The 24,821-nt window shown below is 38.8% G+C and overlaps 1 protein-coding gene across 1 annotated transcript in view; it reads right to left on the reverse strand.

Moving 5' to 3' along the window:
- The window catches only part of GLP2R (glucagon like peptide 2 receptor), a gene marked incomplete at its 5' end in the record, with an annotated part of 38,889 nt that extends 24,710 nt beyond the window's left edge, over positions 1-14,179 (reverse strand). Inside the window, 2 exons of the mRNA XM_083353392.1 lie at positions 364-454; positions 14,099-14,179. Of these exons, the coding sequence (XP_083209518.1) occupies positions 364-454; positions 14,099-14,179 (172 nt within the window). The remainder of the gene's footprint in view (positions 1-363; positions 455-14,098) is intronic.
- Positions 14,180-24,821: the final 10,642 nt, after the last annotated feature.

A 24,821-nucleotide genomic window follows, 5' to 3' on the forward strand; every position in this document is an offset into this window, starting at 1 on the left:
CCCAACAATCTGGGTCCTCATTTTACCTACCTCAGAAGGATGGAAGGCTGAGTCAACCTTGACCCTGGTGGAACTCGAACCTGCACTAATTGCAGGCAGCTGGTGTTACTTAAGGAGGCATTAGCCCACTGCTCCACCAAGGCTCTTTTATCCTACATCCAAGATGGATGTTTCTAGTAAGAAGGAATCACTCACTATTCAGGTAAAGAGGAAAACAACAACCAATCTGTCTTTTCTACTTTTGCTCTGGAGCCCCAGCCCACCCTCAATGTGTGGAGACTACTGGAACATGCTGGGGGCATGTAAGAGCTCTTGTGTTCATGGTGGTGATGGTAGATGGTGGTAGATGGATTTCTGCCTTACCTGTGCTAGTTGAAGACTCTTGTAGTCTCTTCAAACATTCATCTTTATATGTAAGCCATTTAGCTTTGGTTTGCTCAAAATTTCCTTTGACCTGTAAGTAAAGAAAACATATTTAGCATCTGACAGGATCCTGCCAATTGCATGTTAAATGAAGTTTTGAGTACCCTCAACCACAACCTTCAGTCGTCTATTCTGCTATTGGGAAAATGTTTACCCCTGCAACCTTTGAACAATGAATTAAACAGGATGTGTTAATTGCCAGCTGCTGAATTTTTGACACATACTGTAAGCTTTTCATATCCCATTAGACACTGGCAGCAAGAGCAAAATGGCTGACTTTTAACATCTGACATGAAGCAGAATGGTACAGTATGACAGACTGAGACAGCTAAAGTAGAGGGGCTAGGCTTAAATGAGTCAGTGTCATTTAAGAAAGTATTTACACAGTTCAAGCATGTCTCTCTTTGCCATCCAATGTGATTTGAGATGACACATTGTCAATACCATTGGTCAGGCAGCTCAAGAGATTAAACTTCTGCTGCCTCTTCTGTATTTTCTCTGATGCTTTTTGATATACCAGCAATATCATTTCATCCCAACCTTTCTTCAAGGGACTTGCTTGCACACTGTCAATGAGAGGTGGGGTGATGAACTTGCTTCTTGTTTGTTTTGTGGTTAATTGGATCTCTCTAAGAAGCCTCACCAGTGGGACTTGAAAGTACACTTCCTGCCCAAAAAATAGAACTACAAAGACATACTGCCTCTGAAACTGGGAGAAAACATTGTGCACATCGTCAATTATTTTATAGGTACTCATTGTTTACCTATTGTTTCAGACAGGATTTCTGATGCTAAATAGGATGGTTATACAGTACGGCAATGTGCCAGGGTGACCACTCCGCTTATGATAACAGATCTAGCAGTTCCATTTGCCATCATTAGCTGAATCTCACACAGACCCACATCCTGCAGTTATGTGATCACGATTTGTGACCTCCTGCAGGCTTCCCCTTTGACTTTGTTTGTCAGAAACTGGCAGTGAAGATCACAAGTGGCGATCACATGACTCCAGGCTGCTGCAACATGATAATATGAGTCACAATCATATGAGATAGGGACACTGTGACAGCCACAGTTATGAGGACCAGTCATAAGTATCCCTCATTAAGTGCTATTGTTATTGAATGAGTGGATATTAAATGAGGATTGCCTGTATTGGTCAGATTCCAGTCTGGTCATCCAGAGAGGGCCTGTAGAAACTTTGCTTCCTTAGTGATGTCTGCAAAACCTTTTCTGCAGCAGCCCTCACTTTGGGGACACTTCTGTCCCAGAAGAGCATGCAGTTTCAGAAACAGATTAAAATAAGTCTTATTTCCAAAGGTGGTTTCAGACCCCGCCGATTGACTCTAGGGGCCCACTCTGCAGTGATTTTTTTAAAATTATTATTTTGATATTCTGATTTATTGGTTTATTTATTTGGCATTTCTTTTTGCTGACGTTGTATGCCACCTAGAATTCTTTCAGAGAGAAATATAGAAATATAATTACTAAAAACAAATAACTAAAAAATATCCTACTACTGCGATAAGATGACTTCATGGGGGTAATCACAAACCAGAAATTAGGTGGGGAAATCATACCTAAACCACAACATACTACAAAAAAAATATACAGATAGTTAAAATATAGGTAGCAAAAACATCTTTGATATTGCAATGGTTTGTGGCCCTCCAAAGCTCAATCCTTCCCAACAAAATTTTATTTCTTAGCATTTAATTCCTTTTGTTGTGTTTTGGTATCACACGAGCAGCCCTGAGTTCATGAAAGATAAACAAAACATATACAAGATCAGCGATGCAAAGCTGAGATTGGAGATTGGAGAATTTTCAATTGATTGCTCAATCCTGAAGTCATATTGCATATAGCCTGTCCTATTGGCTTCCATGGGCTTCCTTGTATATGTTGTTTATGCTGGTTTGAAATGGCAAAAATATTTCTGTTTCCTGACATCTTGTTCAGTTGAAAGTAGTTTTATTTGAATAAATAATATATTAACAAACGAAAGATATAGAATTGATGTATGTTCAAGAAGAGACGTCAGAATTAAATTGACTAACCTCATACCAAACGCTGAACTTTTAGATAAAAAACATCAAGCTCAAGAATCCCATTGAATTCTTGGGTATGTAATTTTCCTTTGTAAACTGCTTAATTTAAATGTTACTTTCTCATATCAAGCAAATGTTAAAAGTTGGCAAAAATTATTCCTAAAAAAAAATCAATTTAATTTTTCAGTTGTTTTACTATTGCTGGAAAATAACAGTTTTGAATGATTTTTTTTAAAAAAAATGAATTAATTGCTATAATTATTATGTATTTATATAAAATCTTAATTTGTATGTATAATTTGATACATTACAAGTTATATAATAAATAAATCACATTTACCCAGCAAACACAGTTATAAATTTACATTAAAGGTTAATAGTTTTTTAACGTTTAACTTTTAACTTAAACATCCTATTTAGTTATTTTTTTTTCTTGCATTGCATTAAAAAAAGTAAGCATGTGTAAAATTCAACAGTAAAGTGCAAGTTCTTAACAAACATGTTGGAGACTAGCAGTTCGTAAAACCGACATGAAGTTCTTGGAAAAAATATTTATATGCTGTGATGTGTCTGTAGCTACAACAATCAGAATAGTGCAAACCACAGTATTCCCTCCAATACTCTGTGGAAATGAAAACTGGACTTTGAAGAAGCAAGATAGGAAGAGTATTGAAGCCTTTGAACTTTGAATTTGGGAAAGAGTCCTGAGAGTACTGTAGACAGCCAGGAAAACAAACAAGTGGATCGTCAAAAACAATCAACCCACATTCACTCACTCAAGGAACAAATAACCAGGCTTAAATTATTCTACTTTGGACACTTTATGTCAGGAGACCTAGCTCTCTGGAAAAGGCACTAATACTGGGAGGAAAAGAAGGAAAAAGGGAAGAAAAGGATATCTAGCAGCAAGTGGGTGGATCCAGCTACTCTGACAATGAATGCACTACTGGAAGATTTTAAAAAGCAACTTAGAAACATATCATCATGGAGAAAATACAGTATATCAATACAGGAGTTGACCCAGACTTGATAGCGGTGACTATATAAAGCATAATGAAAAAAAGTCCTGAAACACTGAACTAAGGTAATATGAATGATCTCCTGGGCAGTGAGTTAAACGATGTATATTTAATCAGGTATCAGTTTCACAAGGTGGAGCTCATAAAAGTTATCTGTAAAGAACACCAGATTAAAAATGTACTTATGTCTGAAAGCTAGAGACATCTAGAAAAGCAGTTATGACCTCTGCCCCATCATTGGCCTGTCTAAGGTGAGAATCTATTATATTTTTAAACTGACTTAAGTCTGAAAAGGAGATATGGATGTCACTGGATACATGATATACAAACTGAGGCCCTAAGTTTAAAACCGAATGAAATGTACAATCAAATAGATTGATTTGAGGGACCATTCTTATTTTTGGTACTTCGCTGTTTGTGCTGTTGACATGGAAAATGATTAAATCATGGTGGGACATAAATATAGCAGGCCCATTTAACAAAAAGAATGGAAACTGGTTATTTATAACATAATATATAATCTGTGGTTTGTGATAGTAGCTGTTTTGCAGATGTGATGAGTGTTGCTTGTGATCAAACTCCTCCATCTGTGCTGTTTGCCATTTAGGTCTGCCTGCCATAACCTCTGGTTTTAAACAATGACATATGATAAATGGTCACTATTTGAGTTACAGACTAGTGTCTGAGATACAACCTGCTCAGGAAATACATTTTAGTAAAAAAATAACTAAGAGATATCTACATTCCAGTGTAATAAATTGATTTAACACTCATGGCTTTTTCTTAAAATATTTTGTCAAACTTTACTGGGTAAAAATGAAATATCTTGGTTAAAGGTCAATATCTACTTCAGGCAACTACTATTCTGCATTATAGGTAAGAATCCTTCAGACAGCATGGTGTTAGCAGTTAAAATACTGTAATAGGGGAAAAAAAGATTTGGGGTCCTCTCTTAGGCCCCCAGGCCATCTAAATAGTATTAGGCCAGTCACACCCACTCAGCCTAATAAGCATCAAGCTCTGAGACAAAACTGGTTGCAACACAAATCTCTTGTATCATGGATCAGTAGCTTCCCTGCATGAACTAGATGGATGCAGTACCAAAAAACTTCATACCAAGTGGAACAAACTTTTAGAACAACATCATAGAGAAGGACTTTTCCAAAAAATAAACAAACAAGCTTGCTGGATCAGGCCAACTCTATTCCATGTTTGTCCGCTTTCTCATAAGGAAAGAGTTTTCCAGCTTCATTATATCTAAATGTAGATGTCTTGCTCTCTCTCTGTTCATACACACACACACACACACACACACACACACAAAGAGAGAGAGAGAGAGAGAGCATTGCAGTGTTAGCTATTTAATTTTTATTGCCTTTCCTAATGATCTCCAGCACATAATTTGTCCTTTTTTCATATAATTGTTGTCTATTGAGTAGAGCCCAAGAACTTCTTGATTTGTTACAGGCATCTCTGATCTCAGGATCATTTATGTGAAATAGGCATTTTTACTCCAGTGTGCATTATTTTAAACTTGAATTTGCCATTTGACTACTCAACTAAATTCAACTACAGACCAATCAGTTTAGCATCAATACTTGGGAAGATCCTAGAAAAGATAATAAAAAATAGATTTGTGAACAACTAGAAGCAAACAAAGTTATAACTAGTAGCCACCATGGGTTTGTTAAAAATAGATCATGCCAAACCAATCTTATTTCATTCTTCGATAAATAGACTAAACTAGTAGACCAGAGAAATGCTGTGGCTGTAGTATACTTAGATTTCAGTAAAGCATTTGATAAAGTAGACCACAACCTACTCCTTGGTAATCTAGAAAAATGTGGAATAGACAACATCACCATCAGATGGATCTGTAGCTGTAGTCCTCAATGGTACTACATCCACATGGAGAGAAGTAAGCAGTGGGGTACTTCAAGGTTCCGTCTTAGGCCCAGTACTCTTCAATATCTTCATCAATGACTTAGATGAGGGAATTGAAGGGGAACTCATCAAATTTGCAGATGACACCAAACTGACAGGAGTAGCCAACACCCCAGAAGATAAACTCAGGATCCAAAAAGATCTTGACAAACTTGAACAATGGGCCCTATCCAACAAAATGGGTTTCAGTGTGGAGAAAAGCAAAGTTTTACATTTAGGCAGGAAAAATCAAAGGTACAAGTACAGATTGGGCAAGACCTGGCTCAAAAACAGTAACTGTGAGAGGGACCTTGGAGTCCTAGTGGACAATCACTTGATAATGAGCCAGCAGTGTGCAGCAGCAACCAAAAAAGTGAATACAATCCTGGGTTGTATAAACAGAGGCATAGAATCAAGAACACACGAAGTATTGGTACTGCTTTATAAAACCCTATTAAGACCATACCTGGAATACTGCTAGCAATTTTGGTCACCATATCACAAAAAAATGTTGAGAGTTTGGAATAAATTCAGAGAAGAGCAACTAAGATGATCAAAGGTCTGGAGACTAAAATATGAAGAACGGCTGCAGGACCTGTGTTTGGCTAGTCTAAAGAAAAGAAGAAATAGGAGAGACATGATAGCAGTATTCCAGTTTTTGAGGGGCTGCCACAAAGAAGCTACTGCTAAGCTTGTAAACCGCCCTGAGTCTTCGGAGAAGGGCGGGATATAAATGGAATTAAAAATAAATAAAATAAATAAATAAAGAGGGGGTCAAATTATTCACCAGAGCACCAGAGGAAGGACAAGAAACAATGGTTGGAAACTGATCAAAGAGAGAAGCAATCTGGAATTAAGGAGAAACTTCCTGACAATGAGGACAGTTAACCAGTGGAACAGCTTGCCTCCAGAAATCCTGGGTATCCCATCACTGGAGAGTTTTAAGAAGAGACTAGAGCAGACATGTCAAACACAAGGCCCGGGGGCCGGATCCAGCCCGCGAAGTGGTTTCATGCGGCCCGTGAAGCCATCCTGGAAACAGTGAGGGAACGGCCCCCACTGCCTTGGCCCTGGCCCAGAGACCCTCCTTCTGCCAGAGACCCTCAGATCTGTCCCACTCCTGCCCAGGCCCCCATAGGCACCCTTGATGCGAATGATGTAGAGCTGGCCATGCTCACCCAGTAAGCCATACGCACTCTAGCCACGCCCACCCAGTAGGCCATGCCCACCCTGGCCATACCCACCCGGCCCCCTGAGGGCAACTGCAATGCTGATGCGGCCCTCAATGAAATTGAGTTTGACACCCCTGGACTAGAGAGTCACTTGTCTGAGATGGTATAGGTTCTCCTGTTTGAGCAGGGGGCTGGATTAGAAGACCCTTCCTATTCTATTCTATTCTATTCTATTCTATTCTATTCTATTCTATTCTATTCTATTCTATTCTATTCTATTAAATTCCATTCCATTCCATTCCATTCCATTCCATTCCATTCCATTCCATTCCATTCCATTCCATTCCATTCCATTCCATTCCATTCTATTCTATTCTATTCTATTCTATTCTATTCTATTCTATTCTATTCTATTCTATTCTATTCTATTCTATTCTATTCTTCTAGTGCACCTCAGAATTTTACCTTGTTTTTACTATCAGTCTGAATAGTTGGGTATCATACAAACTTGGCCAGTTCACTTACTTACTGCTTAAACTGAGATAATTTATGAATAAATTTAAAAAGGACCAACCAAGATTTTTGCAGACTCCACTTCTTTTTACCCCTTATTGAGAAAACTGACCATTTACAAGCAGGCCATTGGGGGTCACAAACTGACTGAGGAGATGTCAAAATCTGCAAGTTGGCAGGAAGATGTCAAAATAAAGCCCTTGTAAACATGGTATTTTTTTTATTAATTAGGTAAGATTTCTCCTTCCTCAGATTCTGGATTATACTGCTATTTATTTTAACAGATAGTTGTAAACATTTCTAGTGTTATTTAAAGGGTATCATTAAAAGGTAATAAATTAGAATAAAATACCCAGTATGACATCAATCCTGCATAAAAATACATGACTCCAAAAATTTAAAGTACCATAAAGCATTCTGTAGGGACAAACATTAGAATCTTTCAAAAATTCTGGAAGAACAGAAAGGTTTTGATCTGCCATTAAAAACAGACATGATCATCAATTTGATTTCATACATCATTGGAATTACTTCACCATATCAATATAGGAGCTAGAATTATCCACAGAAATTCCCATAACAGGTTAACCAAAAATGGAAGATTGGTTGCTTCTTGACAGGGGCCCAAGTTGTCAAGTCAGCCTTTGGAACAGAAGCCAAAGCTTCTAAGCTGTCTTTAGTGGCTGCCCATAAAGAAAACCATTCCAGAGAAGAGCCATTTGTCACTTGGCTGAGTTAATGCCCTTGCCATCATGTGAGTTGTTAGCAACTTGGCCAAAATCCAATATGCTGGCAAGAAAATATGAGCAAATGTCTGCCTTTGGTTCAGCAAGGCAGAAATCTCTGTCCCTGAACTGGCTGTGAAATTCTTCATGAGAATTATTGTTCTTTGGAAGGACATATACTGAAGCTGAAGCTCAAATACTTTGGCCACCAAATGAGATGAGAGGTGTAATTGGAAAAGACACTCATGTTGGGGAAGACTGAAGGCAAAAGGAGAAGGGGATGGCAGAAGATGAGATGGTTAGATAGTACCATGGATGCAATGAACAAGAATTTTAGTAAACTCCAGGAGACAGTGGGAGGCAGAGCAGCCTGGAGTGCTGTGGGGTCACAAAGAGTCTGACACACTTCAGTGACTGAATAATAACAAGAGTTCAAGTCTTTTTCCCATTTTTCCCCATGCAAACATTCTCCAAGCTTTCTATCATGAACTTCTATGCCCTTTGACCAACTGTTTCTAGCTTCGCTGCTATTTATGTTCATTTTTCTTCCATCCCATCTGAGGCAGATGAAGGAGGCAGCAATGTGTCTCCAGTCAAGAAGGATTTGAGTATTTTTTGCATCAATTCTGGTAACTTATCCATCTAACTTATTATTAGTTGAAGGCTAAACAGGGTCAGTCCACAGGATGGGTCCATTGTTCATCAACAACAGTTATATAGGCGATGGTACACAATTATTTACGTGAGCCATGAGAAAGGAATCCTTCTCTAGAGGCTGGAGTCACTTGGGTTCTTCCTACTCTTTCCGTTCTTCCTTCCCAATGTAAGCAATCATGAAAGTTTTGTTGGTCAATGAACCTTATTTTAGAGGAATGGAGGTTATGCATGTGCCTTGTTGTGTGTGTGTTGTTTTAAAGAATGCACTTAAGGCACAACTTGGCTTTAAAATAGTGGGGACCTTGAAAGGAAAACACAAAAAAATGCTGTTAGTCATGGACCTCAGTTTATTTGCACATGCTATGTCATATTCATCAGTCATTTGTAGTTTTTTTTTTTCTCCCTCCACCAATGGCATTTGATTTTTTCCCCCCAAAATGTAACAGTGGTAGTTTCAGTTCAGAGCAGAAAAGCCACTGGTCAACTTGCTCAAAGTATAAGCAGACATATACCGTACATAGAATGAAGGCTATTGCTAAGCACATTGATTTGTGCTTCTTAGATTGTAAGCCACCCTGAGACTTCGGAGAAGGGCGGGATATAAATGGGATTTTTTAAAAAATAATAATAATTCCCCACCTCCTGCCCTCAGTTGCTTTTCCTTTGCAGGGTGGAAATGCGCAGGGACCCCTTGAAACAGTCTCCTAGTAAATTAATTTACTCGTTTTCAATCGAGGAAAAATAAAATAAAATTACTGAACATAATACAGCACACTGAAACAGAAGGCACCACTCGCATTGTAGCCCAAGATATTATTCAAGTCCAATCTGTGTGGTTGGTTTATGATTCAGTCCCAGGAAACGGAGTTAATTTCATAAGCTATGGTCAACTCAGTCACCATGTCGCTGAATTTGTATCTTGCTTCCTGAGGATGGCAGCAGGGGTGAGACAAGTGTGGTGATCTCATCTTCTAGCTAAGGCACAAACCAAAAGCTACAAGAGCATTTCCAAATTGCATTCTGGAACAATATGCCATGTTTGACTTAAGATTGTTTCTGTGTTAGACAAACAAGGGCCCTCAGGATGGCAAACAAAAATATCAGGAAAAATAAACTTTTCAACTTTCCTAAGACTAATGGAGGCAATTAAGCAAGACAATTAGACAGAATAAGTATACAGCCATCCCTCCTCTCTTTTCAAGTTCCCCCAACTTTGAGCTTCATACAAAGACTTCCCCCCCATCCAACAGCCTACACTCAGTAAGCTTTACCTACTCAAGGTTATGAGCTACTTATGAATCTTACATGAATCCTTTCATGGGGCCACAAGTAACTGCTGGGAGCTTGCTGCTCCACTGAAAAGGGGAAGGCATAGTGCACAAACTTTTGTAAATGTATACAAGTCTACCTTAATAATCCAAGCAATGCAGACTGAAAAGTCCTGCTTATCGGTAGCTGTTCTATCCTGCCTCCATGTGCCTCTCTTAGGCTGGGTTCACCCAACATACAGACCTAGCCATAATTGCACTATATTATGCTGAATCACCCAAGTGGTGTTTTTTTTTTATACATGTAATACGCTCAACTTCATATTCAAACCAACCATGTCATCATCTATTTGTGCCATCATATTTTTCTGTTTTCAGGGCTCCTTAAAGGATGCACGTACAAAAAAAGGGGAGGGGTGGATCTTCAGTTACAACGCCATTCTTGCAATCTTGTAGTTTTGACCCACTCACATTGTGGACATGCCTGGTTCCTTTAATGTCCATTTACCGGTAACTAGAATTCTTAGTGGATGTGGAAAGGGAAAACAGCTAGAATTCAGTACATTCCAATGTGTCAAAATAAAGAGTATTGCTAAGATACAATTAAACATAGTCTTATGCCACTTGCAATGGCTATAGTTGGACTAGTGCTGTTGGATGACAAATTCCCACCATTTAATTCCAAGTTAAATATAGATTACTATTTTCCAGGCTTTTTCTTCTCACCCTGAAATATAAAAGATAGAGCAAATACTTCCAATGGAATGAACCTAGTCTGGTCATTGCTCTCTGAACTTCATCGCTAACATCCCATTCAGACTAGAGTCTGACCCAAAGCATGTAAGAATTAGATGAACTAAATTACTAAATTTAATAAAAAAAAATTAAAAAAGAATTAGATGAACCTGTACAGATATTGATCACGGTCTGGATGGGAGTCAATAAATTAAGACTAAATGTCAATGAAATAGCATGACCACTAGATTCCCAGGAACTAAAGAGCTGCTATGATGCAGAGGTTAAGACATTGGTCTAGGTTTGGGGAAATCCAGATTTATGTCCGCACTTAATCATGAAAAAAAAATCATGAAATCATAGTCAATGATTTTGGATTCACGTTGTATAACCAGATTGTTTTTATGGAAATAAAATAGAGATCCCCATGTAAGGCATCTTGAGCACCTAGAAACAAAGTAGAATATAAATAAAGTGATACAATTGCTGACAGTAATACTGTCTTTCTGAAAGAGAGCAGTAGCAAGGCTGAGAATATTTCTTTATTCATTTTTATCACTAGAATTTCAGGTAGCTCAAAATTGTTCAAACAGCTTGAGCTGGTCTTTTGCTTCTTCCAACTGTTCTTGAAAAGTCAATTAATTCTTGCCTAGAACATTGTAATGTATTTCATGGGGCATTTTTCTTGAGGGTGACCAAGAAGCTGTAATAAGGCAGATTGAGATGACTAAATGACTGAACTATTATGTTACTCATTAAAGTAGCCCAACTTCTTCTAGGTGTTTACATGCACCTGAAAAATGCTACTGGTGTTGGTGCTGCTTTAAGAATTGCCTTAGGTTTAAAAAGTCAGATTGTTTTCACAAAGAGCAGAAAGATGCTATGTGTTCCAAGTGCTTTTTCCAAATAATTTTCGAAGCACACACAATATTAGATAAATATTAGTCTGCAACAGCACATAGAAATGTTATGTTTATAAGGACTTCTGGAGTCTCCCAAAATGTTTTTATTCCAATCTTCCTTGGCCATGGCATCCTTTGGAGATGGGGGTTTATGACCCCAGAATTCCTAGCCTACATGTGGATTGCTAAATATTCTGGAGGTTTTAGTCCACATATGGGGAGGTGCAGAGGTGAAGAGTAGTTGAGGAAGGCTATTCTAATTCCACCCTCACAAGGAAAATGAAAACAGAATACACTAATGAAAAGCTGCATGGAATGGAGGGAGGGAGTAACTTCAATATCCCACTTGTTGAAAACAACGTGTTATATGGAACTACAAGAATTTTTTGATTGCAGAGTCCAATTTTTCATTGTCAGCCATTGATGTTTAGGTTCGCAGAAACATTTCATTTGGAAATTCAGTCTGAAGGCAATTCAAATCAACTTTCTAAACTGAGTCAGAAGTCAAATAAAATCAGATCATCTGAATCACTTTCAAATATTTTGGTTGTTTCTGCCCATAAGCTAAGCTTCTGAAAATTTGCAGCAAATCAATTCATTCTGACAAACCGAATTCAGGGTTTGACTCAAATTGTTTTTTTCTGAATCAATTTGAATTGGCAACATTGAATTGGACCTATGGATTGAACCAATAATTCAAATGGTTATTGCTAAGCACATTTGATTTGTGCTTAGATTGTACGCCGCCCTGAGTCTTCGGAGAAGGGCAGGATATAAATGGGATTAAAATAAATAAATAAATAGATAAATAGATAAATAAATAAATAAATAAATAAATAAATAAATAAATAAATAAATAGATAGGATTTGATATTATTTCAACATTCCTACTGATGTTCGAGCCTCAAGTTAAATCTGACAGTTTAGTCTTTTGGAATTCTATACCATAAAATGGTTCTGTGAGGTTAACCATATTTGCTTTCAATTATTGTTCATTTAGTTTTGTATTGCTTGATCTTACTCAAAAATCTGCATTCATGGATTGCTCTATAAATAATAAGTATCCTGCTGATTTGAAAGAGTTATGTTCGTGGGATAAAAGTTTGTTTTAAAAAGAATTTTCTATTAATCAGAACATAAAAAGATAAATATCCTAATACTATTGATAATTTCCTTCTGCATCTGTATCTTGGTATTCAGCTCTTACTAAAATAAAAAAGGAAATATTAGTTCTTTGAAACTAGATGAAGAAATATATGCAGGATTGTAGAATCTAGATTTTTCCTACAGTTCAGTCCCAGTTTTAAACATAATATCTACACAATAGCACTGAATACAAAATGAATTCTTTTCTGAATAGGAAACATGGCTTAGCAACAGCGGTCAACAAAGATGACAACCTGACAAAAATGGGATTTCTGTTATCTTTTTGCTCAAAATGCATAAAGAACCCCATTTTTTAGTCTTTTTCTTGAAGTCTTGATTCATTCAAATAGGCTAGATAAGCATCTGTTGTTTGGCATGTATTGCAAAAATGTGGCAATATGAGCATCAGTCTCAAAAATCAGCTCAAGCTTTAATGGTATCAAATTGAGTGGAGCTCTTCAAGGCCTTCATCCCATGAGGTGTCCTATTAAGCCACTTTACTGCATAACATGATCTGTGCTCTGTGTATCACAACACATAGGAACAAAGAAAGAGTTGACTGGCATAATATTACAAGAGAACAGCAAAGCCTGTAATAAAACAAGGCTATTGCTACTTGCTGATAGTAGCTGTTGCCAATACAGCAATGCCAACAATAATGTATTGTTGCATAAGGACATCTTGGATCTTGCTATCAGGGTGATGCCACAGATCAAACTAGGTTGGCATGGCAGCCACTGTGTGCCATACTTATACTCACTAGTCAGGACAGAAATTCAGAGAACTGCATCAAATCATCCTCAATAGATTGTCTTCTTTTCAACCAACTGAGATAAAATTAATACTGTGTTTCAAGAAAGGACTTCTATAATAGCATCTTAAACACCTTCCTAAACATGAAGAAGATTTTGTATCATCCACACTGAAACCCATTTTTCTAGCCATAGATCTGACCACAACCTTTCAGATCAGATCAGGCTTTCAGATCAGCTGAATTATCCATTCTAAGCGTGAAAAAGAACAGCTTTTTAGAAATTTAAAAATTAAGTCAGAACCTTAAATCTGAATAAGTCAACAACCATGGAGGTGGATTAAGTCTTTAAGTAAAAGCATATTTCTAGGAAAAAAGACAGTTACTGGATAAAAAGAAGATCATGAATTCATCTGCATATATTTTGGAAAGTCTGAACAAATGGCTGGATTATGATGGACTCTGGGAGGGAATCGCTGCAAAGATTGTAATAGTGAACCCAAAATGTAATCTTTTTGCATCCTAATTACTTATCTTTAGCAGTGACATGAAATATGAATTATATAGAAAAGCTGAATCATACTGACTCTGATTGCTTTTGACAAGAAAAGACACAGCCAATTTGCAGAAACCTCAGTGCATTATCAGGTAAGCCATGCCCAATCATATACAAGTAGCCATCTATAAATTCCATACAGTTCTGTTCAAGAAGCTCTACTTGTGACTATGTCCCACCAAGTGCAAATACTTGAACGTAAGCTCAGTGGAATGTTCATATTTGAAACTGATAAGTCTGAAAGTGACATATTTTCTTACCTCTCTGAATAGAAACAGTACTGTGATTGCAAGAAATGATCTGAGACGCGTCCCACAGCACTGGATCATGGTGAAGAGAAGGGCGAGTGTTCAGCTTAATCCAAAAAGATAAATTTTGCTTGCTTTGCTTGTGAGCGTTTTCGGAGCCCTCTTTCCTCAGTAAAAAAAAAGGGAAACATATATCACTATTGTATGGCACAGACTTTCTCCCACTTGGAATAGTTCCTGGTTCTTATAAAGGTAACAGATAACAGAGTTGCTCCAACAACCTGCAGGCGTCTCAGCATCGGGCTTCCTTTGGCTTCTTCTCTGTTGAAAGAATGAAAGGGGGGCAAAGAGAGGCTGGGAGAGTTTACTGTAAACTTTAGAAGCACGTTGATTTTTTGGTTGCTTTCTCTTCTTGGCCAATGAGGAGTGAGAAAAGCATCAGACAGCACTCAGAGTTGGAAGTTTTGCTGGGGTGGCCTCTCACTTTTGTCACCAAGAGGCTGTCTCTGGAAAACAGTTGCTTAAAAGGTAGAAGAGTAAGTGAACGGGGCAAGAGAGAGAGAGAGAGAGAGAGAGAGAGAGAGAGAGAGAGAGAGAGAGAGAGAGAGAGAGAGAGAGAGAGAGATCCCGCCTCTTTCTGCAAGAATCTGACAGAGCAAGGCTGGTCCTGGACTCTTGCCAAGGCACAGGCAGCTGAGCAATGTTCTTTAACTCTGTCCCTGAGGTGGCTAGACAGGGACTTGAAATACAGTATGTCAGTAAAGCAAGAGATTTACCATGGACCATTTTTTTTTTTGCAACACCGTGGGATGAAGGAGTAAAACAGGGATATCCAACTTGGGCAACTTTAAGACTTGTAGGTTTCAACTCCTAGAATTCCCCAACCAGTCATTCTGGAAGTTGAAGTCCACAAGTCTTAAGGCTGAACACCTGGAATAGAACATAGGACTACGTTCTACTGATTTGTGTGTGTTATGATCAGATCAGTAAAGCAAGAGCTTTCTTCTTCTTCTTCTTCTACCATACCCTGGCAATATTTGCTTATTTACACCCCACAGATTCTGTAAAGCAACAATCAAGCAAAGTATTTGGGATCATAATAGTTCACACAACCTGGGTTGAATGTTACAATACATGTATGGATGACTCTATCAACAAAGAGGGCCATCCATATATATTGTAACATTGAACTCGGGTTGTGTTAATCAACATGGTCCCAAATTGTAGACAGAGAGACAAGAGTCATGAAGTATAAGCGTTAGGCCTCATCCAGTAATAACACCTAGCCAAGTTTGGCTGGTTGTAAAACTAAATTAATTTAGCTCTGGTTAGGACTTGGAGGGCAGACAATTTGAAATTTGAGAGCTGTTGGTTTGATTGGGTCAAAAAATATCCCAGAAAATGATGGCAAATCCTTCCATAACATTAACAAGGAAACTGCACAGATGAATTAACCAGGAACTGACCTTTGACTTGAGAATATAGCGATTTTTACAGTATTTCATTTACAATTGTATACTGCCCCTTAATGCATAGCCCAACCTCTAAATTCCTTACAGTACTTGGAGGACTAGAAACCCTGTTGCAGCCCAAACGGGAAAGACTTACTAAGGAAGCCCAGAGCAATACATAAATTTATTGTTATCATTTGTAAGGAGATTGAATCACTCTGGTCATAGAGAACATGATATTAATTTACCTCCAAAACATTTCAGAATTCATTGGAAGAAGCTTTAACATTTGCAAATTAAATAGATCTGCATAACAGAATAACAGAGTTGGAAGGGACCTTGGAGGTCTTCTAGTCCAACCCCCTGATCAAGAGAAGACCTATACATTTCAGACAAATGGTTGTCCAGTCTCTTCTTAAAGGCTTCAGTGATGGATCACCCACAACTTCTGAAGGCAAGCCATTCCACTGGTTTATTGTTCTCGCTTGATATAGTGAAATCTGGCCTTATCTTTGGGCTTGGTGGGGATGCAGAAGTGGAGGAGGTCCTGCACAGAATTCAAGTCAATTTATTAGCTTCCTATATAACTGTAGCAAGGCTAAAAGAAGTTGTGCTCCAGTATAGGTGGCATAGCTTTAGTTTTTGCTCCAAAAGGTGGTGGAAGTGATTAGATAGGAGATACTTCAGCACTGATTTTGATTAATCAAACTGAATTGGTTGAAAATATAGAGTGAGTGGCAAATCAGGAGGGAAAAAAATCTTTTTTTCAAAGAAAAAAGAATAGGAACAAAGGAGTCAGCAAAGAGATTTCAGTGAAGTTGGAATGAATACTTGAATTTCTAAGATGGAATTTATTGAATCTGTTCACCCTCCCATCTCTATCAGCTGACAAGCAAGGCCCCAATGGCTGATGTTTACAGGAGTTGAAATCCAACACATCTGGATGGCAGCATGTTGAGAAACCCTGCTAAGTTTAGTCTTGTTTTTCTTCTTTCCTGCTATATAGTGTACAACCCACTGGGCCTCTAGAATAATTAACTTTGGAAATTGAACAACAGCCTGAAAATATTGAATGGATGGATATTTTTCCCTCCAGCTATGTAAGTAGCCCTGCTTATATAAGAAAGATGTAGACTAGCCTGGGGAGTCAGCAGTAAGATCACAATGATACAACATGTGATGTTTGTACAACTGCAGGCTTGGGGAACTATAGTTGTTCAAAGGCTGTTAGGCTAAAACTGCTATCACCTCTATATGGTGGCCATACCTGTGTTCAGTAGCTGAATATTTACAGGATCACCTCTTGTATTTAGTTACTTGCATTTTTTCCTGACTCACAATTTAATCCTAAAAATGCCTACTCTAAGCAATTCTTACTGAACGGAGTAGTGTTTTATGTATCGGTAGTAACTGGAACTGTTTATTCCGTAATAGCAAGAATGGAGATCCTCCACTCCACTGGCCACACCTGGAAAACTAAACCAGTCTATACCACCCAGCCTGTGGGACTTCAGACCAGCCCTCCTCCTCCATCTCTACTTGCTTCTCACCCATGAAGTACTGCTTTCAAGATGATTGCAGTGCCCTGAAGGAGGACTTCCCCATGCTTTCTTAAAGGGAGAGCATGTGGGGCAGAAAAAGAAAAAAAAAACCTCTTTGTGAGCCAGTATTTCACCTTCCCAACTTGGAACACTTTTGACCTTTTTCCATCATTTTGAGAAAGGAACTAGGCAAAACATGCCTTCATTTGATTTAAACTATACATTGGCTGAAGGGGATCTGAGTTGGCATTCACTATGGGCTACTAATCTCTGAAAGGCAAATCTGTGACAAGTAAACAGTTGCACTTCCTACACTCTGGTTAATTTCAGTATGTATCCATGCAACTCACTTTCCTTAGAAAAATGTAAATAGAGATGGATTGTTTTTTATGATGATACAGAGTTAATTTAGGTATATACACAGGCTGCAACACCTAGTCAGCCTTGAACCTCTCAGAGGAAGTGAATAGCAAACCACTTCTGTTCTGTTGCCAAGAAAAACACATGAATGTGTCACAGGAGTCAAACTCAATGTGGAGTCTTTATCTTACCGTTACCAGCTGAATGAAAAATGAAGGCTGATTACATATATAGTACAACAAATAACCGTTTCCTCCAGATTTCTAAAAGAATCCTACAAAGAACAAATTCAGTCTTCTGGCTCATTTTCAGATTCAGCCCTGCTACAGATTTAAAGAGTTTGCTTGATCCCTTAGCTTGTTTGATAGAGGAAATAAAATTGGTCATCTCTATCTATGACCTGCATTTCTTAGGCCCCTCTAGCTCCTCTATTTCTGACTATGACTTATCTTTCATGATCTTAAAAAGTCTCTGTCAGGAGATATAGCATTCAACAATGACTGGCTTTACAGAAATCCTGGGGGACAGGTTGATCTCCAGACCGTTCTTTTGTCCGGCCCCAGTGATGATTGGGGAAAAAATGTAACTAAATTAAAAAAGCACCTAAGGAAAAGAAGTGTACATTAAGGATGGGATCATGAGCAAGTTTTATACTAAACTGGAACAAGTGGAAGGGGAAAAGAAAAAGAGACTTATGTGGCACCACTAGGCATTTTATAATTTAAAAAGTCATAGAAAAAAGCAAAGTACAAGCATAACATGAATTGCAATTAGCTAGAGTTCTTGGCATCAGGTAATGGAATTTTTAAAGGCACACAAGAGAAGGATGAAAAAATGTGCCAAGGAGTTGCATCAGGTATATAGGCACTTTATCCTCCAGTATACCAGGTTTTAGTTAAGTGTAGCATATGGCAACCTAAAGAGACACAAAGGTATCCTGGGTTCTAAAGTCATACATTTGTTGAGTTCAGACATTGCACAAAGCTGTCATTTGTTTGAAGAATGTTTCGCTGAATAATGCACATAAATCTTCATATATCATGGGCAGTGCAAACTATATTATGGCTAAGGGAATGTATGATCCTTGGCCATAAATTTGGACCCTCAACAGGACTGGAATTTTTAGTCTATGAATTTATGTATTCTCTAAGCTCTAACATGGTTTATTTGATTCTGTCTTAGCATGCATTATTTGTGAACACAAGCAGTTCTTGATTATAAACCATAATTTTGCCATAGAGTTGTACATGAATGAAATGATTATGATTTGTTAAAACAAATCATGACTTGGCATGATATAATAGCCAAGTAGTTAAATTTGGCTTCACAAACCAAACAGAAAACATTGTTCACCTCCAAGTAACTATGTTAATATGTGGGGTGGAATTTTGTGGAGGAATGCAGGGTTTGGAAGAGGGTCCACCAGGTGTATATTTTTGGCTTCAACCCATTGTTCTTCAAATACACTACAATTCCCATCAATTATAGGTGTCATAATTATTATAGAAGGGCTCCCATCAATCCCTTTATAGAACCATTTAGTTATATAAATTATGGAGGCCAAAGGTGCATATTGATGACTCATGATTAACTGAATCCCCTTTGATTGAATCAGTCATATCTTTTCTGTTTGCATGACACACTGAACAAGATTTGGGGTACAAAAATCTAGACAATATTGGACGACAAAAAAGAGCTAGATATTCCTGTATCTTCCTGCTTCTAATTAATGGTCTAGATTTTTGTAGCCCAGATCTTGCAGCCTCAATTCTGAATCATAAACTAGTCAAGATGTTGAATGATCTCCAAATTTAGGTTGACTAAACCATCATTATTTTAACTATGGGTAAGCATTTACTGCAAATAGAGCTACTGAGGCAGATCAAGTTGACAGCTCCCGTATTTTCAGCCAATGCTGCAGCATCAGCATTTTCAAACCACTGTTGCATATTCAGTAGCCTGTTCAAGTGAACCAAAATCAGGTTTGTAAAGAACCTCTCCCTTGTTAGCTCTAATAGGTAAAAATTGCTGCCCGGTGAACAAACAATAAAAACTGAGGTGTTCTTCCACTTCCCCTTGATAAGCGGTTAAAAGCCCAGTTTATGACCTTTGTGCAGTATGCCCAAGAGTACTGGTGCACCCAAACTTAGTACAACCTAGCATTATATGCTTTCTCTCCCTCTGGGGCAGGCCTCTCTTAAACCTCTATAATTTTTATATAGTGACTTGATAGAAGCACCGTCTACTTGGCTATAAATGGAGGATTTGGGGGGGATTTATTTTTAATGTCACATAGAGCAGGGAGGAGGAAGCAGAAATAGGTCTCTGCCCTACATTCCTTCATTTTGCATGATTATCTTAGTTAAGTAACCTAAGCAGACAAGATGGAATTGGATATGTCTAATGAAGAGAAGGGTGAGGGGTGACATGATAGCAGTGTTCCAATATCTCAGGGGCTGCAACAAAGAAGATGGAGTCAAGCTATTCTCCAAAGCACCTGAAAGCAGGACAAGAAGCAATGGATGGAAACTAATCAAGGAGAGAAGCAACCTAGAACTAAGGAGAAACTTCCTGACAGTTAGAACAATTAACCAGTGGAACAACCTGCCTCCAGAAGTGGTGAATGCTCCAACACTGGAAGTTTTTAAGAAGAGACTGGACAGCCATTTGTCTGAAATGGTATAGGGTTTCCTGCCTGAGCAGGGGGTTGGACTAGATGATCTCCAAGGTCCCTTCCAACTGATGATGATGATGATGATGATGATGATGATGATGATGATGATGATAGCAGGATAGGTATCTTTTGTTTCTATTTGCCAGATGGTCCATTTGAAAAATAAGATCTGTACACAGAGTCCTACATACAAACATCTGAATGATCATTAGATGGCAGCAGAAAGATATATAAAATAATAGCTTTTCAGTGCCATTGGGATTTTTACAGATCTCGTAGCCCTAATACAACCACAGTGGTCAAACAGGATGACACATTTTGCAAGGGGCATATACCATTCCCTCCTCTACTTTTTTCTCACCCAACAACCCTGTGAAGTAATTTAGGCTGAAAAAAGTGATTGGCTCAAAGTCACCCAAATAGCTTCCATAGAGAAAGATGGAATCTAGAAATGATATGCTTCTTTTTTTAATTCAAAGGAAACTACCTTGTTTGGAAGAACTTTTGAGTAAGGACATACAAATGACCTAACAATATTCTGGGTTCAGATTTGCTGTTTCAGCTATCCCAAGTAACTAGAAATAAAATTAGGCTGTTTTGAATACTCCATTTTGTGCATTGTGATAGTCAGGGCTTTTTTCCTCATAGAACGCTCAACGGAGTTCCGGCACCTTTTTTGGATGAAACCTTGTAGGGTAGGCAAGGCGGGTTGTATGACATGTGTGAGTTCTGGCACCTTTTTCTTTTACAAAAAAAGCACTGGTGATAGTGATATTTTTTATTTATAAACAACTTTCCTTTTTCCCCTCAGAATTTTTCCAGCCCTGCCTCTGCTACACAGCAACAAAAAACAACTCTTAATGTGCTACTTGCTATCAGTTTAAATTGGAAAGGTTGGTGTGGGAGTAGAGATTTGAAAATTAAACACATAGCCAAGAAGAAACAAAATACAACATCATGGCTGTTTAAACAAAAACCCTTTGCTAGGGGAAAGTTAGAATTCATGTAGGAGGATTGCAGGCAGATTGTGTCGTGCTCCGTTTTAAAGGCACATCTTGCAATGTGTGTGTTTGTGTGCACACTATTGTCATTCAAAAGTATTGCTACCGCTGCTGAAGTTATGTTTCTCTGTATGTATGGATAGATGATATATAATCAGAAACAATTGGCACTGTTTTGCTTTGGTTGGTGATTGAATTAGTTAAGCTTGCTATTGGTGCATTCTGTATCTGTTAAGGCTTACTGAACTTCAGAATACTTTTAGAAATGTGTAGTTTGAGCTAGTTGGTTGAGATTAGTGAGCATTCTGTACATGCTCAGATTCTATTTCCTGATCCAATTAAGATTAATTGCCTGGGACGTCTTCTGAGCTGATCCCATTAGGGTTTGTGCCAGGTGTTTTTGGGGGGTGTATCTTGGTTTATTCATTGGTGAGAGGTTCGAACCTCAAGCCACCATTAATAGCAGGTGGCCATGTTCTTACTGAGGAACTGAACATGGGTCTGATCAAAGGTTTGATCCCACACAGTGGCAGGCAAAGCATAATTTCTTCTCCTATATTACATTAGCAGGTTGTCAGCCAACAGCTGTTTTTTAGACTAGCAAATTTCTTTTTAGGGAAAGATGAGCAGGAAAAGTTCCCACCTGGTTTCATTGGCTATTTTGCCCAGCATTTGTCAGGAAGTTTACCTAAGTTTTGCTTCCTGCTGCCGATGCTGAATTTTGCATAGCTACCCTGGGCTCAGCTGAAGATGCTGTCAAAAGAGGCTGTTGGGGTCTGGATGGGATGAAACAGATTAAACCTAAACCCAAGCAAGACTGGGTTACTGTTTGTTCACAGTGGTTCTGTGCCAGCGCCAGTGATGTCTCTCAAAGGAGTTGCATTGCCCTTGAGATCAGGAGTCCTCCTGGACTCAAGGCTACTGCTAGATTGTTAGAGGAAGCCATAACCAGAAGGTTTTCCCAGCTTCCTCTGATATATCTTCCCATTTCCTGGAATGGAGGTGTGGAATCTGGCTTCAGTGTCTCATGACCACCATCTAATTAAATTTCTTTAATGCACTTAGCATGGAGACCCAAAGATGTTCTTCCAGAAGGTAACTGGACTTTCTTTGGGTTTTTCCCTTGAAAACATTTCACTTCTCATCCAAGAAGCTCCTTGGATGTAAGGAAATTCAGAACTGAAGAAGCTTTTTGGATGAGAAGCAAAATGTTTTCAAGGAAAAAAAAATCATGAAAGTCAAGTTGCCTTTTGGAAAAGTGCTTTTGGAACAGCCATGACCTAAATGATTGAGACTCTCCATAGACACTTTTCATGGAGCTGCCTTTAACAACTTCTTGAAAACTGCAGTTGGTTCAAACTGCAGCAGGCTCCTTATTGACTGGCACTAACTGCTCTGAGCATATTACATGTAATTGGCCTGACCTCCACTGATTGCCAATAGACTAGGAGATGCTATTCAAATGCATAGTTCTCATTTGTAAAATCCCATCTGGTTTGGCACCTATATATTTCCAGGACTGTTTACTACCGCAAGATTCAGCCTGACAAAGGAGGTCTTCCCAGAAAAAGTTGCCTGTAGCACCCTATTTCCATGAGGTGAAGGGGACTGATAGTACAAGGTTCTGCTTTGCTATTATTATGTCTATATCATAGAATAGACTTCCTTCCTCTAGAAATGAGGCAGCAACACCCACCTACCCCCACCCCCAGCAATGGCTTTCTGGAAGCTTTGAAAGGGTGGACATTTCCAGAGAGCTTTATGAAATGATTGCAACTGTTACTTCTTGGGCATCCATTTTTTATTGTTGCATATATAATCATTGCTTTAATCATTAATTTAGTGTTTTATTTTAAGGTTTTAATGTTTTATTTTTCCTGAATATTTTTAGTGCATTTTAGTAGGCTGCAAACCAGTGTGAGTCATGACGTTTGGGTGGCATACATGTTTGATAAATAAATCCAAGAAATAAATCAGGCCTGGGGAGCTAGAGAGAGTGGTAGGGAGCTATGTCATTCGTTTGCCCTCTGGTAAATTAGTGACTTGTGATTGGTGATGGCCCTTTGACAGCTATTTTGTGAATAGGCAATCCCCCTCCCAGAGTAGTCATTTTATGAGAAGACACATGATCAAAATCTCCTGTGTGCTTTTCAGCCCTTGGTAATTGCCTACCTCCAGTTTACACAACCTAAAATCCTGCATATGATTACATAGGAGAGAATCCCACTGATTTCTTTGGGGAGACAGCGTGTACTTCCCTCAGTGTGTCTAAAATAAATTAACTGATACATCTGCTTGCAAAAGGTAGATATGTAAATAATTGTGCATGTCTGGAACAAAGTCAAAACTTCATCCCAAATCCCTCTTCAAGTTTCAGACTATATTTCAGGAGCAGAGGCATAGTGTCTGATTTAGTGTCTCTCTAGAAATTGTCTGCATATTGGCTGAACTGCTGAAAGGTGGTGTTGGAAAGTCTTCCAGAGCTTTGAGAATCAGGTATGTCTTCCCCTTTTCTGTTATCTCCCCAGCCTCCACTTAAGTTAGCAGTCGGTAGTATTAGCAAAAATAAAAATAATTGCCTGCTTTGGTTTGTCCAGATGAGATCCATCCTTGGTGGTGCCTGGCTTGTTCAGGATGCTCTTTGCACTCTTGACAGGAGGCAGCTGCTTGGCTCTTCTGCCTGCACTTGGCACCCTCTAAAAAAGCACATTTTTCTATCATTTGTTATGTAATATTTCTTCTACATAAGCCAAAAATGCAAACACCGCTGTAATAGATGGGATTCATCTTTTATCCTCCTAATGGGCTTCCTCTCTTAGAATTAAACAAGGCAAGGAAAGCATACAGGTTATGGCTTGTGGAGTTTTGTCCAACCCCTTGTCCAACAGTGGCTGTAAGAGGCATTTGTACTTCCTTCTGGGTATCCTCTCTATGTGTGTTGAGAGTATGTCTTCTCTCCCTTTATGCTGTGTTTGGGTGCATTACGAAACATAGGGCTGCTTACAAACCCTCTTCTCCAGGTCATGTGACCTGCTGGCAAGGGCCTAGATTGGCACAGTTGCTAACATTCCAAACCAATGCCCAGTTGCCTCTCCCATGGATTTTTTGGGATCTGGATTACAACTCTCAACCAGATCAGATCCATTTTTTTGGCTTCTTTCCACCACAACAAGCCTGGTCTCATTCTACTCTAAAAAGGCTGTCATTATGATTATGGGGAAAAAGGGACGCGGTGGCTCAGTGGGTTAGGATGCTGAGTCTGTCGATCGGAAGGTCGGCAGTTTGGCGGGTTGAATCCCGAGTGCCGCGTAGCAGAGTGAGCGCCTGTTACTCGTCCCAGCTTCTGCCAACCTAGCAGTTCGAAAGCCCGTAAAAATGCAAGTAGAAAAATAGGGACCACTACGGTGGGAAGGTAACAGCGTTCCATGTGCCTTTGGCATCTAGTCATGCCGGCCACATGACCACGGAGACGTCCTCGGACAAGCGCTGGCTCTTTGGCTTTGAAACGGAGATGAGCACCGGCCCCTAGAGTTGGAAACGACTAGCACGCATGTGCGGGGGAACCTTTACCTTTACCTATGATTTGGGGGGGGGGAAAGACCCACATCTTCTTCAGGTATTAAACTTTTTTATTTATTTTTATTCCTTCCTCTGTCTCTTAGTCCATGTTCCTTTGACACTGCTTTCACTCTTTGTTGGCCCACTCCT

Source organism: Vipera ursinii (assembly GCF_947247035.1).
Source record: "Vipera ursinii genome assembly, chromosome: 2".
Lineage (NCBI taxonomy): Eukaryota > Metazoa > Chordata > Lepidosauria > Squamata > Viperidae > Vipera > Vipera ursinii.